Source organism: Paramisgurnus dabryanus, chromosome 7 (assembly GCF_030506205.2).
Source record: "Paramisgurnus dabryanus chromosome 7, PD_genome_1.1, whole genome shotgun sequence".
In the NCBI taxonomy this organism is placed as follows: domain Eukaryota; kingdom Metazoa; phylum Chordata; class Actinopteri; order Cypriniformes; family Cobitidae; genus Paramisgurnus; species Paramisgurnus dabryanus.
The window spans coordinates 10268754-10285182 of NC_133343.1; the positions used below are offsets into that span (position 1 = coordinate 10268754).

Genomic DNA, 16429 nt, shown 5'->3' on the forward strand with positions numbered 1-16429 from the left:
GCTTGCACATACCTTGAAAGGCTAGCCGGGTGGGGGTCGCACACCGGGCGAGAAGCGCTGCTGCGAGGCATTGCGTGTATGACAACTCGCAGGTATTGCACATCACACGTGCACCTTAAATAGCGTGAGCTCAGTCAGAGTCTGTTTCAAGATCCAGAATATGCGTTAGCAGCCTATGTTAATCGTTAACGATTTAAGACAAATATGATGTTATTTAATGTTAAACTATTTGAGTGGGGTGGCAGGATTTTCAGGAGCGTCTGTGTTGTTTTGATGACGCATGCAGCGTGACTGGTGAACACTGACTGGTGGCGGTGTTGCCAGATTGGGTGTTTTTTCCGCCACACATTAAGGCCTGTTTACAGTGTGTTTTAGTTGGGGTTTCGCCTGGAAGAATATAGAAATCTGGCACCCTATTGAACGACGTTAAACTGAGAGCGCGTGCCGGTGTTCACAGGCATCAGAATGAACGAGTTCACAGTAACGTTCATCAGGCAGTAATACAGTACGTTCAGTTCACGTTCAACTTTTGTTCAATGAACTCGTTCAGGCACAACACTGCATATTCTTAAAATATACATATTCTTATTTTGCCTTTACACGGACCACCTGCAGTACCCTCACGGACCACTAGTGGTCCGCGGACCACAGTTTGGGAATGGCCGCTGTAGATCACTGATTGGTCTGAGAGAATCGCCACTACCAGCGTCATCTATATAATGTAATATATTCGTGCTAGCTTGCACTTTCTGGAGTAAACCTGTTGTCATCTGTGCTTTGCTGTTAGTTCACAAAATAGATGAAAGCGTCCACAGGTTGACAATCAGGAACACCATACCAGTTTTTTCCAGACTTGCAGTTTGTGGCGGCACATTCGCGACGTGCACGTCCGCATATATGCTTAAATGCAACTTAAATGACTGACGCCACAGGTGTTTGTCCAAAAACTGTCATGTGAGACAGAGGTAGTGATAAACTCGATGTGCAAACATCTATTTTTGTGGCGGACTGATAAATAAATTATTATATGGGAATGTATAGCATTCCAACAACGCTCTCACTTGTAGGATGTCACAGCAGTAGGCAGTGCAAATATAACGAAACACCTAAAATCCCTCCCACTATGAAGTGTTACTAACTCGATGAAAAAGCTAACCAAGCCAAAGTAAAGTGAGCTGACCCGACCTGACCCGTGGGGTACTGTGCAATAGAAAAGCCCCATAAGACAATATGGGTATATTTGGAGAAAGAGCAAAAAATACATTACATAAATTATCGATTTTTCTTTTATGCGAAAAGTCTAGGGGTGTGATGGTCATTAAATAACCGTGAGACCGACGGTTATAGTTGAACACCGTCATTAGAACTCTATAACTCTATATTTTTTATCATAAAGAATGTTTAAATACTAATTAAAAACAACTGTTAACAGTCTGTGTTACACACCCCACCATGTTCTCACGCAGTGAAAAATACAGACCGGAGCAGACACTGACAATGCGCTGACATACAGGACAGACCAGGTTACTTTTCGGTTACTTTTGAGATGAAACATATTAAACAAAGTCTCACCTTTCAAATAATCTCTTCCTTCTAGTTAATTTATAGCATCAAATAAACATGAATGACCATAACAAGGAATGTTATTATAACCACGGAAAGGCATCAGTACACTCCGCTTTTTATTTCAAATCCTTCCATGCTAATCTACTAACTCTCCTGAAAGCACATTCAATGCTAGTTGTCTTGCTGTTAATTTTAAATAAACGTAGAGTAAGTAGCTAATCAGTGTCTAGTTTATTCAAACGGCGGTTTTACTTCGCAAGCGTGAGCACTGAGCAGCGCGTATGTGGAGAGCATTTGCCGCGCGTGGCCATTGTGCTTACACCGGCTGCGTTTGCAGCGCATACTGTACAGTTTTGGGTTCACATTACTTTACATGCATTTATGACCAAAATCTCTTCAAGACTCTTTTTAATCCACATTCTGGTCCATGTAATGACAGATATAGACACAATTAAATCTGTTTCTCTCAAGATTATTAAAATAGATGATAACGAGAGGATTAATTTATGCTGGGCAGAGAGTGGACAGCGCAGTTTTCTGGCAACAGTGTTTTTTTATATTTCACTGCTTTTTGTAAAATTGCTCAAAGTCATTACTGTTTAAAACACACTTGGCATCACATTTATGATTTTATGGTAAAATTACCATAAATGACCCCCATCTCAACTGAATTTCGTTACCTGAACACCCAACTCAGACATAGTTTGTGCCCCGCTCACCCCTACTTTTAATTTTGTTAGGGTCTTCGATAAATCTGGACAGCATAATTGAAAGTCATAGTATTTGTATAAGATTTGTGGTTCGCAACCTTGTTCCTGGAAGACCCTCAACAGTAAACATGATTCTGTTTGCCTTGACACACTCTTTTAAGGAATTGCAGTACATTAGTAACAAGCCAATGAGATAAATTATATATGTTTGATGAGATAGACGTACTAAATACATACTGTTGGGGTTCAAAATGGTTGGAAGCCACTGTTTCTCATGTTGAAGGTAAAATGGTTTTGAGCTGGGTCAGAGAGAGATTTTACTTTATGTAGTCTATGGATGAAGGGAGTGGTGTAGACAAGTGCGTAGGAAGGGTGCAGTGCAGACCACAGATAAGGGGAGGGGCATAAAGAAAGGTGGGTGAGAGGCGAGACTCCAACTGGGCGTCTCTGTTCCCCTGAAAAGGTCCTGATGGGGTGACTGTGAATGCATGTGCACATATGCAAGTCTTTGTGTATAAATTTGTGAGTGTGCCTCAGGATGTCACTGTGATGGCGAGACCCCCAAAGAGCCCCATCTCTTTGTCTCCACAGCTAATTTCTTTTCAAAGTTTGTTTGTTTTTAGTTTTTTCTTTCTCCTCTACCATTCATCTCTGGACTCGACCTTGGGCTAAGACATCTTTGTAGTAGTAGTAAAGAGTTTGCGTGCGAGTTGACTAATGTGCCATTGTCCTCGGTTTTTGTCCAAACCCCTCGTCCTCCCATTTGCCCTGCAGTGGCTGGGACCCCTGCTGCTAATTTAAATAGGTATGTCAAATCTGCCGGCGTGCACAGGCTCCCTCATCCAGCCAAATTCGCACAGAGGTGCTCCGTGCTCAGAAACCCCGCAGTGAGCAGAAAATAACGTACAACTCCCGTTCCCAACGAGAGGGATATTTATCTAGAATGAGGGAAAGCAAAACATAAATAGTCTCTCTCACAGACGCGAGGAAGATAAATATGGACATTTATCAAGCACTTCTAGTTTGTACGGGTCTGTTTCATATATATCACAGTACGGTTTGAAGCCGAGGGGGTTAGAGAGTTCACTGCGAAAAATAAAGGTGCTGCAAAGAGTTATTTACAGCAGTGCCATAGAACAACCACTTTTAATTCCTCAAAGAAGCATTCAGTCAAAGAACCATTTCTTTTTTACATATTTATAGTCTAAAGAATATTTTTCACTGCAAAGAACCTTTTGTGAAACAGAAAGGTTCTACGGATGTTAACCCTTTCCCCACCAGCGTGTTTTTATAAAAGTTACCAGCAAGCTGCAGCATTTTTTATAATTTTCACAAAAGTTTAATTCCTTCCAGAAAATAATTTTTAAATATATAAACATACAATATATCAAATAAAAAGAATAGACCCTCTGCTTTCAAACTAAAAATTTTTAATTCTACCTTCAATTGTTCTCTTTATATCACCTCTCAAATATGGGTAGGTTTCTTTTGTGAAGGACTTTTGATAGAAATACGAATCAGAGCAATCCTTAAAACATACACAGAGTTTGAACTGTTTGCCCTAAGGGAATACTTCTGGGTTTTATAAGTTGGTTTTATAAGAGCACCACCTGGTGGATAATAACGGAAATACGGATTGCCGGAAAAACTCGTCATTGGCAGAGAAGCATTTTCTCTTAATTGACAAGTAAACTCGTTAATGGCAGGGAAAGAGTTACAAGTTCTTTATGGAACCATTCAGCCAAAATAAGCTGTAAGCTGAAATAAAATGATATAAAAATAGATCATTAGAAAAGAGAGGTCCCGCACACTATCCACTTGCAAAAATAGAAAAGATGTATTGCAATGTTTCGATCTTTCGATCTTCTTCAGGCATCAAACATCATATACATACAATAGATGTTTGATGCCTGAAGAAGATCGAAAGATCGAAACGTTGCAATAAATCTTTTCTATTTTTGCAAGTGGATAGTGTGCGGGACCTCTCTTTTCTATTTGTCTATATTTGGACTTTCGAGTCCTTTTTTCCTACGCACCTATCGCACACAGGTGTGCGACGTTTATGTGATTGAATAAAAATAGATCATGAAAAACTAAAACTAAACTGACAACCACAAACTGAAATAATATAACGCTGAAAAATAAATATTAGTTTTTTTGTAATTAACAAGCTTTCATTCTATTGCAAAAAATTTGTAGCTGCATCTGTAGCATATTAGACAACTGATATTGCGAGCAAAATACTGCTCCTGCTAAATTATAATTATTAAAACTTAAAGTAAATCTGAACTATATAAAAACTAAATAAAAATTTCTTGAAAAAACCAATAAAAACTTGTGGTGGGCAAAATATTAATCGCTTAATAAACATTTGCGTGTGTGTAAGTATATATATTTATTTATATTATATATAAATAAAAATGTACAATTTTTCTGAAATGTATGGTATGCATGTACGCATGTGTATTTAAATATACATAATAATTACACAAAGTACACACACATCATTATGCAAAAACTCACTTTTATTTTGTATGTGATTAATCGCGATTAATCATTTGCCCAGCACTGATAAAAGCTACACTTAAACTATCAAAATCTTAATGAAACTAACTAAACTCAGATGAGCAGCACATTTAAATAAAAACTTACTTAAAAAGCAAAACCAAAATTAACCTTGCTATGGCATTGCAAAGCACCTTTATGCGTAATATTGTTGTTAGATTTTGCTTAAAAAAGCATTGCTTTTAAGCCTGACCTTTAATAACACACGCTTTTACAGTATATACTTGGTTTTGATGCTGTAGTCATTATCATTAATATATAGTTATTTAGTTGTACATTATATTTTGTTAAAGTTTTTTTTATGGAACCATACAGCCAGACAAAGACCATTTTTTAGCCTTTATTTTTAAGAGTGTATATTTTTATTAATTGCAATTGAATGAAAGTTTTTAACATGTTAAAACTGCAAAGAAACAGTAAAAAAGTGATGCAATACATTGGCCATAGATGTCCTTTTTACACATTTCTACATAAAATATCCCCTCTTTCCACTCTTCATCCTCTCCGAGTACTCCGTTTTTGTTCATATGTTGAGTGCATGATCAGTCAAACTGACCAAAGTGCAGTTAAGCATATGCACACACGATTAGTTATCCTTTCTGTACTGTAGTGTTCATTGTGCGTTCATCATTGTATTTTCAACAGAGTCTTAACCTTCTACAAAAACCCTGTACGCGCTTTGGGAGGAGCGAGGTCGCACGATTTAACCGTGATTTGTTGGACTTTAAAGAGTCCCGTCCAACCAAAAGGCAACATTCAAAGCTCATATTAAAACATTTTCTCCAACCTCACACCGTGGAACCTCTCTCCCCTCCTGAAGGCATTTGAATTTCTCCGGATTCGTTATGGCGCCGTGATCACGGACGTGTAACGCGCGTTTCCCCCGCTTTTCTCTCCCTCCCGCCTTTCTTTTCTATTACTCCTCCTTTTTTGTGCTGAAAATTGGTTTTTGCCCAATGTTTGCTTTTTTGGCGAGTAGCGGTGGATTATACTCACTCTATCAGGACCGAATTAAACAAACAGCTGTGAGATAATTGAGGGGGAAATGAATTCTCGCACGGGCGTGAGGAAGGTGCAGACGTGAGCTGCATGCCGGCGACGGGTCCTGTGTCAGACCCCTGCTCCGCTGCGCTCCGGCACCGCCACGCCTGACGGGCACTCACGGGCGTGATGCCAATTTAGACAAGTGTGCCCGAGGATGCCGTCCTGCTCCGCATGGCAGATTTTCCTGTCAGAAGTGTGTGTGTGTTGAAAGTGTGGGGGTTAAGACCCAAGTGCTCCCCAATTTAATTTTCCTTCCACACACACACACAATTAAATTCAGAGCTGAAAAGAGAAAGATGGAATCTGTTTTATAATGGAGACTCCCCTGTGTTTGTGTGTATCTGTTTGAGCGTGCGTGTCAGGGGGATTTTCAAATCCCTGCTTTTGCTTCACTGCATCTTTTCTTCTGAGGGATTCTTGAATTTCTATGAAGAAGAAGAATGCCTTGCTCTTATGTGTATTCGTAGACATTAGTCAAAAAATCCATGTTCATGCTTTTTATGGTATTCTACTCTTCCTAGGATGTGTATGACAAGATACTGGCTATAGAGAGACATCAGGACAAGATGAGAAATAAAGGCCTCTTTACATTGGACACCAAACAGATGTAAGGATTTTTAAACTTACCGTAAGAACTCTGTTTTTACTTAAAGCTCAGTGAAGATTTTAATGGTTTGTTTCTCTCTTTTGGTCTCTCGTCAGTTCACTAACTGGGAGCCGATGGCTGTTGAAAGAAGAAATGGAGGAGCTTCTGGTGGAGAATATTTCGGATGAAGATGTAAGAACAAAACATAATGTTAACCAACCTTCTCTAAGGGGTCTCCAAGCATCTTGCAAGTGCATTTAAGTTACAGAGTTTTTTATACAGTGTGGTTTTCCTGGGTTCGAACCTGTGACTTTTACCAGTCAGTTAAAGGGATACTCTAGCCAAATATTAAAATTACCCCATGATTTACTCGCCCTCAAGCCATCTGAGATAAGTATGTCCATGATTTCTCAGACAAACACATTTTGAGTTATTTTAGTAAATGTCCTTGCTCTTCCAAGCATTTTAGCGATAGAAATCTGGGCTCATGAAACAACGCTTGATTTAAACCCCCAAAAAGTGCATCCATCCTTCACAAAAGTAATCCACACAGCATCAAAGGGGTTAATAAAAGTTTTCTGCGGGTAAACAATGGGTAAATATCCATATTTCAAACTTTATAAACTATAATAACTTTTAGGCAATAACGCCATATTGGACTCATGCGATTCATGAGAGTCACTGTGCAACATACACATGGCAACCAACGCTCACTATGCTAAAACTCTCTCGTTGGTTGCCATGGTTACGAGTTGACGTGTGCCAGGAGTCCAAGATGGCGTCGTTACCGGAAGCTTGTTACTATAGTTTATAAAATATTGATTACTCGCAGAAGACCTTTATTTAACTCTTAGGGGGCGTGCACACCAAAGCTTTTACGCCCGTGCCAGGTGCATGTTTTTGATTGATTCCAATGGAAACTCTGCTTTTTTCAAATAAGCTCGGCGGTTTTTCCACATTTGTTGCTGAGGGTCGAGAGTTGAAAGAGATTCAACTTTGGGTGAAAAGCTCTGCGCGTCAATGTCAGTTCTCACATTGCCATCCAATCCAATCACAACAACCAACCGGCTAACAGCTTCAGTATCACAGCTAAAAAGCGCTCGGCTGAAAAAACAGCTGACAATCGGTGTCCTCCAGGCGCGTTTAAAAGTTTTGGTGTGCACAACCCCTTATCGCTGTGTGGATTATTTCTGTGAAGAATGGGCACTTTAGTGGTAGGGCTGTGCAAAAGATCGCCTGCGATTCTCATGCGCGTTTAATCAGTAAAGCCGGATCCTTGATCAGTAGTACATCTCCATCACCTGCTTTCAGAAGGAGCGGCATTCACAGAGAAGCTAGGCAAAATCGCATAGATTATCGGAGTCGATTTTCCTCGATTATGAACACGATTTAGCCTAGCTTCTCTGTGAAATACGGCTCTGCGTAGTAAATGCCGCTCCATCTGAAAGCAGGCGATGGCGATTTACTACTAATCAATGAACCTGCTTTACTGATGAAACACGCATGAGAATCGCAGCCGATTGTTTGCACAGCCCTAAACCCCTTGTGGGATTTAAAGAAGTCAGAAGTTGTTCCCTGATCCCTGTTTTCTATTGTTACAAAGCTAGGAAGAGCAAGAACATTTACTAAAAGAACTCAAAATGTGTTTGCCTAAAAGATGATGCACATTTGTATCTTTGATTGATTGAGGGTGAAGAAATCATAGGATCATTTTGATGTTTTGCTGGAGTATCCTTTTAAGGTACAGAAACACTGTTTTTATTCAGAATGAACACAGGAGGGTGCTGTTGACACACATGTTTTTGTTTTGCGCAGTACATGCGGTTTATTCAGCTGATGGAGAGACTGTTGGCCATGCCGTACTGTTCGCTGGAGGAGGAATTTGTAGAGAGGTTTCGCAGGCAGCTGGAGGTTCAGGCCAGTAAACAGGACATTCCCCCGATACAGTACGACCAGGAGGGAGTCGCGTTCAGCGTTGCAAATGGTACTTTTTGAGATATAGACATCAAACTATGATTTACATGTTAAAGTAGTGAAACTATGAGTGTTATGTGTAAGTCCACCCAAAATGAAATGTATGCAATATAAAAAGAGACTTCACCCAAAAATGTCAAATCTCATTCTCATGTTGTTATAAAACTATACAGTGAATTTTAAGAATCAGTTAAAAATCCATCTATTCCACCAACACGTCACTTGCTAATATCTTTTTTTTCTATATTTATCTTTACTTTCTCTGTCAAAAAAATCAATGTTTACTGTGTATGAGACTAGTTCTTGTGCACTTATGTATTGCTGTTCTTGTGTTGCTCTAATTTCTTCTATTTTTACCTCATTTGTAAGTCTGCTAAATGACTAAATTTAAATACGTTTCTTTGTTATGATCGACATGAAGAAAGATATTTTAAGTAATGTTTGTAACCAAACCGATCATGAGCCCAATTCATTTCTACAGTAGGAAAAAAGAATACTATGGAAGTGAATGGGGCTCATGAATGGTTTGCTAAAAAACATTCCTCAAAATATCTTCCTTCATGTTCATCAGAACAAAGAAATGTATACAGGTTTGTAATAACATGAGAGTGAGTAAATGTCAATGATGACAGAATTTTCATGTTTGGGTGAATTATCCCTTTAATCGCCCTCCTATGGTTGCAATCATGACCTCAAAACCATACGGTTTTCATTCATCCACAAAACACAGAGTTAGAAAAAATTAAAACATGATACTGAACACAAAGTTTTTAAATTTGGCCTATACGATGCTCCTCCGAATCTTCTGTGGCCAATAGTCATACAGTGGCTTTATGGTACTCGCCCTTCACAAAAAAATCCAAAAACCTAACGTCTCATAATTCAAAGGAGCATCCAACAATTAAAAGTTTCCTCTGTTCCTTTAAAACACGAGTGTGACTTGAAAAGATGATAGACTTTGTTTTTGGGTGATTTATTCCTATTTACCGTTCAATTCCTGCAAGTAGATACTTCATCTGCAATCTAAAAAAATTTAGAAATATTCTCTCTGCAAAAGTTACTTTTCTCTCACTGTTTTGACTTTAAACACTCCCTAAACTCTCTCTCCTTCCCACAGGCAGAAGGAAATCTGCCAAAGCCACTATCACCCTCAGGGACAGCGTCTCTGGGAACATCACAATCAATGGCAAGAACTACCTACAGTACTTTCCCTTATTACAAGACAGGTGTGTGTGTCCCCGTTACCGTATTCATCACATCTTTGTTTGCTCTTATCATATCAAGTGCTTTTTGTATTTAGTATGCTGTGAATGAGACCCACACCTTCCAAACCCCAAAATGTTCATACCTAGCATTTATGCAGATAGGCTGTGTGTGGCGCGTGTTTTTTTAAGCGTGTTTGAAAAGTTAATTACACAGATGAGTGAGTTAGAGTTGCAGTTGTCAGCGTGCGGCCCGCTGCTCACCCTTATCACCCTGTCCGCTACACACAGGCCTAATTGGAGCAGAAGGGGACTGTCAGCATTGCGGGCCGTCCCCACGAGCGCTTGCGCAGACACACGCTTGTGCACACACTTGCATTGCATTCTTTTAGTAGTTTTGAAAGTGAAGGATTATCACTTAGGGGGATCATTTCAATTTTATGTTGAAACACATGTTATTAATTCTGTCTTGCAACAATGTATATTTTGTTACTCATGTCTTTCTCCTAATACCTTGTTGTTACCTGTTTCTATCTCAGGGAGCAGTTGATGTTTCCTCTGCATTTCGTGGGCATGCTGGGCAGGTTCGACATCGAGGGCAGCGTGGATGGAAACGGTCACTCTTCTCGGTCTGGAGCTCTGAGATTGGCCATCTCACGGGCCCTGCTCAGCTTTGTGTCCGAGGGAGAAATGGAAAAAATGAGGCAAGGTGAGTAAACACTTGCAGCATTGCACTCAATAATATATACGCTAGTCCATATCACTTTTTTGGCGCCGTATTTATTAAGGCAAGAATTTTATTAGGCCACAGACCACCATTATTCTGTTCATAATTAAAATGTCTTATCGAAGTCCATTGATAGTATTGGGTATAGCAAGGTGGCATACAGAAAACAAAAAATCTGATCGCCACCTTGAAATCCTTGAAAGTTTGTGAATCTGGGGGGGAATTCAAGGCCCTCAGAAGTTTTTAAAAATCTACATACATAGATACAGGTCATTGAAAGTGCTTGAATCTGTTTTATGCAAGTTTTCTGGAAAAAAATCCATATTATTCCCTGTGTAGTGTAGGATAATATCATAAAAAAAACACTAAAAAAGTTTGCTTTAAATGCTTGTATCTTCTGTATGCGAATGTTGATTCATACCAAAATGCTTTTTTGCATAGTTGTATTTGACAACTGAAAACGTGTCAGGTTACGTATGTAACTGTTGTTCCCTGAGAAGGGAGCGAGGCGCTGCGTCTCCCTTGTTATACTTCCTGCGTCCCTGTAAAGCAGTTATTGGCAATATTTCAGATAGCGATATACTTCCTCAGGGTTTTCGGCAGAAAATGTGTTAGTTAAGGTGGTAGGGTTGTGCCGGTGGGCGGGCCAGGGGCGTGGCAATCAAAGGGGCGGGGCGTACGCGTCATGATGAAAATAGTTAGGGCCCGAGCACACCGGGGTGTGAGGACCCTATTGTTCTTCAAGGAGTTATTATTATTATTTTTTTTCTTTTTCTCCGACTTCAGCGGGACTTTAGAGGGCCTAAACATACTCGAAAACTCATGAAATTTTGCACAGATGTCAAGAGTGATGAAAATTTACATGTGGTGTATGCTTTAGAATTAGGCGTGAGAAAATGGCTCTATAGCGCCACCTACAAATTTTCAACGAAGCAGCCCTCGGACTGTGTTTGACGTACAATTACGAAATTCGGTACGCGTCTGTAGCATGACAAGACCTACAAAAAAGTCTCTTGGAGCGAAGCCGTAAACCAAACAGGAAGTCAGCTATTCTGAGTTATTTTTGTGATTTGGGCGCAGTTTTTGTCATTTCCAGGCGTCATACTTTAACTAACTCCTCCTACAGTTTTCGTCGGATCATCTTCATATTTGGTGAGTGTCATCTTAAGGCCTTTGTGATGCTAAATTGCGAAGGATTTGACTCTACGTAAAAATTTGTGTCGGTTCTGGCCCGACAAATTTTGATGTTTTCCAATGAAACAGGAAGTTGCTGGAACTCATGCATACAGTGTCCGATCTGTCCCAAATTTCACATGATTGCTAAGAGTCCTGACCTGAACACATCTACATAACAATTTTCATTTATAGCCATAGCGCCACCAGCTGGCAACCTGAAGGAACATGTTTTAGCGCCACTTTCAAATATTGAATGAAGCAGCCCTTGGACTGTGTTTAACTTACATGTACGAATTTCGGTATGCTCATGTATTATTAAAAGCCCTACAAAAAAGTCTCTTGGAGCAACGCCCTAAACCAAACAGGAAGTCAGCTATTTTGAATTATTTCTCAGATTTTGGCTCAGTTTTTCTCATTTCCAGCAGTCATACTTTAACTAACTCCTCCTACAGTTTTCGTCGAATCATTATCATATTTGGCGAGTGTCATCTTAAGGCCTTTGTGATGCTAAATTGCGAAGGATTTGATTCTATATTAAAATTTGTGTCTATTTCGGCCAGCCAAAGTTTGATGTTTCGCTATGAAACAGGTTGCTGGAACTCAGGCATACAGTGTCCGATCTGTCCCAAACTTCACATGATTGCTAAGAGTCATGACCTGAACACATCTACATGTCAATAGTCACTTATGGTTATAGCGCCACCAGCTGGCAACAGGAAGTGACATGTTTACAATGATTATCCAATGTCTGATCTGTCCCAAACTTCACATGATTAATAAGAGTCCTGGAGTGAACACATCTACATGTCAATAGTCACTTATGGTTATAGCGCCACCAGCTGGCAACAGGAAGTGACATGTTTACAATGATTATCCAATGTCTGATCTGTCCCAAACTTCACATGATTAATAAGAGTCCTGGACTGAACACATCTACATGTCAATATTCACTTATGGTTATAGCGCCACCAGCTGGCAACAGGAAGTGACATGTTTACAATGATTATCCAATGTCTGATCTGTCCCAAACTTCACATGATTAATAAGAGTCCTGGAGTGAACACATCTACATGTCATTAGTCACTTATGGTTATAGCGCCACCAGCTGGCAACAGGAAGTGACATGTTTACAATGATTATCCAATGTCTGATCTGTCCCAAACTTCACATGATTAATAAGAGTCCTGGAGTGAACACATCTACATGTCAATAGTCACTTATGGTTATAGCGCCACCAGCTGGCAACAGGAAGTGACATGTTTACACTGATTATGCAATGTCCGATCTTTCCCTAACTTCACATGATTAATAAGAGTCCTGGACTGAACACATATACATGTCAATAGTCACTTATGGTTATAGCGCCACCAGCTGACAACAGGAAGTGACATGTTTACACTGATTATGCAATGTCTGATCTGTCCCAAACTTCACATGATTAATAAGAGTCCTGGACTGAACACATCTACATGTCAATAGTCACTTATGGTTATAGCACCACCAGCTGACAACAGGAAGTGACATGTTTACACTGATTATGCAATGTCCGATCTTTCCCTAACTTCACATGATTAATAAGAGTCCTGGACTGAACACATCTACATGTCAATAGTCACCAGTGTTGGGCAAGTTACTAAAAAATGTGTAATTAGTTATAGTTACTAATTACTTCTTTTAAAAGTAACTGAATTACTCTACCGGTTACTGTATATCAAAAGTAATTAGTTACTTAGAAAAGTAACTTTTAAGTTACTTTTATGTCTGCTTTTTAAATGTAAATATGAACAGTACTGAACAGTCAAACAGTAAAATGATATGGATGGGCTATTTACACGTAAGACTCCAATATATCACATACTGTAGGAGCCTATTTTGCTTTAGATTCAACCTTTGAATATTTTTGTTAGAAATTATCTTAATATTTAAACTTAGTTTATTTATGTATATCATTTAGACCATTTAGACAAATATTCTGCATGTTTACAAAAATATAAAATGTGTTAAAATTGTGTAGTGTCTCTTTAAAAATTTGGAGACAATTGTGTCAACATGTCAAATTTTCTAAAATAAATTATAATTTTTCTGATTTCATATTTATTTTAATAAGTTAGAAACGTCTCCGCTGTGTCCTGCTGACAGGCACGATCCGTGTGCAGCAGATGAGGCAAATTATGGGTCCTCCGAAGGTTAGACAGTCTCATTTCAGTTCTCTTCGCGAACTTCTGAGCGCCTTGAATGGGCAAGTGCTCACCTTTTATTGCATGCTTAGTAGTGTGCAGCACTTGAATTGGAACACAGCTTGTGAAGCTTGCCACAGGGACTGCGCTCTTTGGTCATATATTGTTTGTTTTCTGTTGGATTTAAATGATACACAGGATTAAAGGAAGATATTTATTCCTAAAACCGAGTAGGCTACGTGGATTGTTTTGTCGGACGGACACAGAGCGAGTGGATTGTTTTGTCAGATGGACACAGAGCGAGTGGATTTTTTGTTCGGATACGGAGAGACTGAAACTAAAACTAAAAGCGAGCTCACACATACTATGGAGTTTTAACACGGGTGTACACCGCAGTGTGAATATTTTAGTGGAAACAACAATCGCGGATCGTTCTCTTCCATGAAGCCGATGTAAACATCTAAGAATATATGATCATTTCTTAGATTTATTACCTTTGTGGACTACAAATGCAAGTTGATGTCATACTGCGATTGCTTGGTGAAGATAATTTACAAACATGAGACCGGATGGATTATGACTTGCGCACAATTTTTAAACAAAGGTATGTTGTCCCGTTTAGATTTTTCATGTTCATTTTATATGCACTGTCAGCTATGATGAAGTGTAATGAATCATTGCGCCGCCAACTACAGTCCTGCGACGTCAGATATGTCTTGTCTATTTTTTACAAAATAGAGTAACGCGCGTAACGAACTCATTTAAATTTCAGTAATTGTAATTGCGTTACTTGATTTAAAAAAATAGTGGAGTTACAGTAACGCGTTACTCCCATCACTGATAGTCACTTATGATGCCAATAGTCAGTTACGGTCATAGCGCCACCAGCTGGTAACAGGAAGTAACATGTTTACAATGATAATGCAATGTCGGATTTGTCCCAAACTTCACATGATTGATAAGAGTCCTGGACAGAACACATCTACGTGCCAATATTTACATGTAGTCACTCATACACACACACACTCGCTCACTCACTCTCTCTCTCTCATGCTATCTTACACGATGCTACCTCGCTGTCATTTGTAATTAGCAACAGGAAATGTGGCACATTATACTACACTTTTAAATGGTTCACCTATGTTTACATGCTTAAATGCCTATTTACTACTGTTCCCTTTAATTCTTCTCATGCCACGGCGTGGCGGTGTCAGGTGTGCGAGGGCCCTTCCATCACTGCTTGCAGTTTTAATTTTATTTGAAACACTCAAATTAAACTCAATTTTGAAGAAACTATGACAGAAAATGAACACATACTAGATTATTATTTAATTAATTGTTTTATCAACAGGCTAGTTATCCTCCAGACAATGACGGACCATGTCTTTCTCTCATTTCGGCCATGTGGCGCGTGCCCGCTCGCGGTGTGAAGCGCGTCCATGCTATTCTCCGAGATGCACTTGACAGCCTTATGTACAATGATTATTTTTTTTTGGACGACCTAGTTAAGGTGGTAGGGAATCCCAGCTTAGGTGGGCCTCCCGAACTGAAAAGTGCTGCGGGAAACCCTGCTTCCTGGCTCCAATGTCCCCCCTTTTTGTCGTTAAGCCTCACCATTGGTTGAATTTGATATACACATTCAGACGCACTTACCAAAGTGTCACCGCAGTGACGCAGCGCGAGTTCCCTCGAAAGGGAACTGTAACAATGTATCTTTAAAGGTAACACGATGTAATGTGTCACTTGAAATGTGTCCCCACATTTAGTCCTTGAATTTGAGGGTATTGGACCTGGAAAGTCCTTGAAAGGTCCTTGAACTTGAAGTGAACTATGGTGTGGGAACCCTGAATACACAAGTTAAATCATTTTTAAAACATTTTAAACCCTCCAGCCCTCTTTTCTGCTAGGCTTCTGTAAATGTACTACGTTATTTTTTTTTTATCTTTTTCATCCCTTTACAAATTAAAGGCCAGGTTTATTTATATTTATTTCCTACCATATAATGACACAGATGTTGCACACTGACATGAAGTTGCAAGCAAGAATATTTTTAGTTTAATACCGTAGTTACCCAAAAAACTAAAACCTGTACTTTTCTACTCTCTCTGGTTACCCATATAGCTGGCCTGTTGACCGCTGACCCCAGAATCAAGGAAAGGAAGAAGCCAGGCCAGGAGGGAGCACGCAAGAAGTTCACTTGGAAAAAGCGGTGAACAGAACCAGATCAGTACAGCACAGTGGCATCGCAGGATGACAAGGCAAAGATTGTGGGACTATTTTATGGTTGCGGTAACCATACCCTGCTAAACAAAGGCATAATTCAGTCATTCTGCATTTAACCATGCAGTTATTAAATATGACTGCTGTTTATTTTGAACATCTCTGAATTCTGCTGACACTGCTGTCTTCATCTGTGTGGATTGTGTATATTTATACTATATTAAAATATTGTCAAAACTTAAAAAATAAAAAAATGTTTGTGAATGTTTATTTTTCATTCAAAAAAAAAAAAGATGTTTGTGAGATTAGTTTACTGCTTTCTACATACCACAAGAGGGTGACAAAAGCATTTGCATTGAAGTCAAATTTTGTCCATATTATAATTTGAGATGAGACTTATTTTATGTATTTGTGATCAATGAACATTATAACTTTGTTTCATGGATTGCTTTAAAGCTATTTATACAAAAATACAACCTTTT

The 16429-nt window shown here is 39.2% G+C and overlaps 1 protein-coding gene across 1 annotated transcript in view; it reads left to right on the forward strand.

Annotated features, from left to right (window-relative positions):
* Positions 1-16429, forward strand: part of mrps9 (mitochondrial ribosomal protein S9) — a 31705-nt gene extending 15276 nt beyond the window's left edge. Inside the window, exons 6-11 of the mRNA XM_065240075.2 lie at positions 6407-6492; positions 6588-6663; positions 8287-8455; positions 9563-9671; positions 10187-10356; positions 15849-16429. Of these exons, the coding sequence (XP_065096147.1) occupies positions 6407-6492; positions 6588-6663; positions 8287-8455; positions 9563-9671; positions 10187-10356; positions 15849-15940 (702 nt within the window). The 3' untranslated portion in view covers positions 15941-16429. The remainder of the gene's footprint in view (positions 1-6406; positions 6493-6587; positions 6664-8286; positions 8456-9562; positions 9672-10186; positions 10357-15848) is intronic.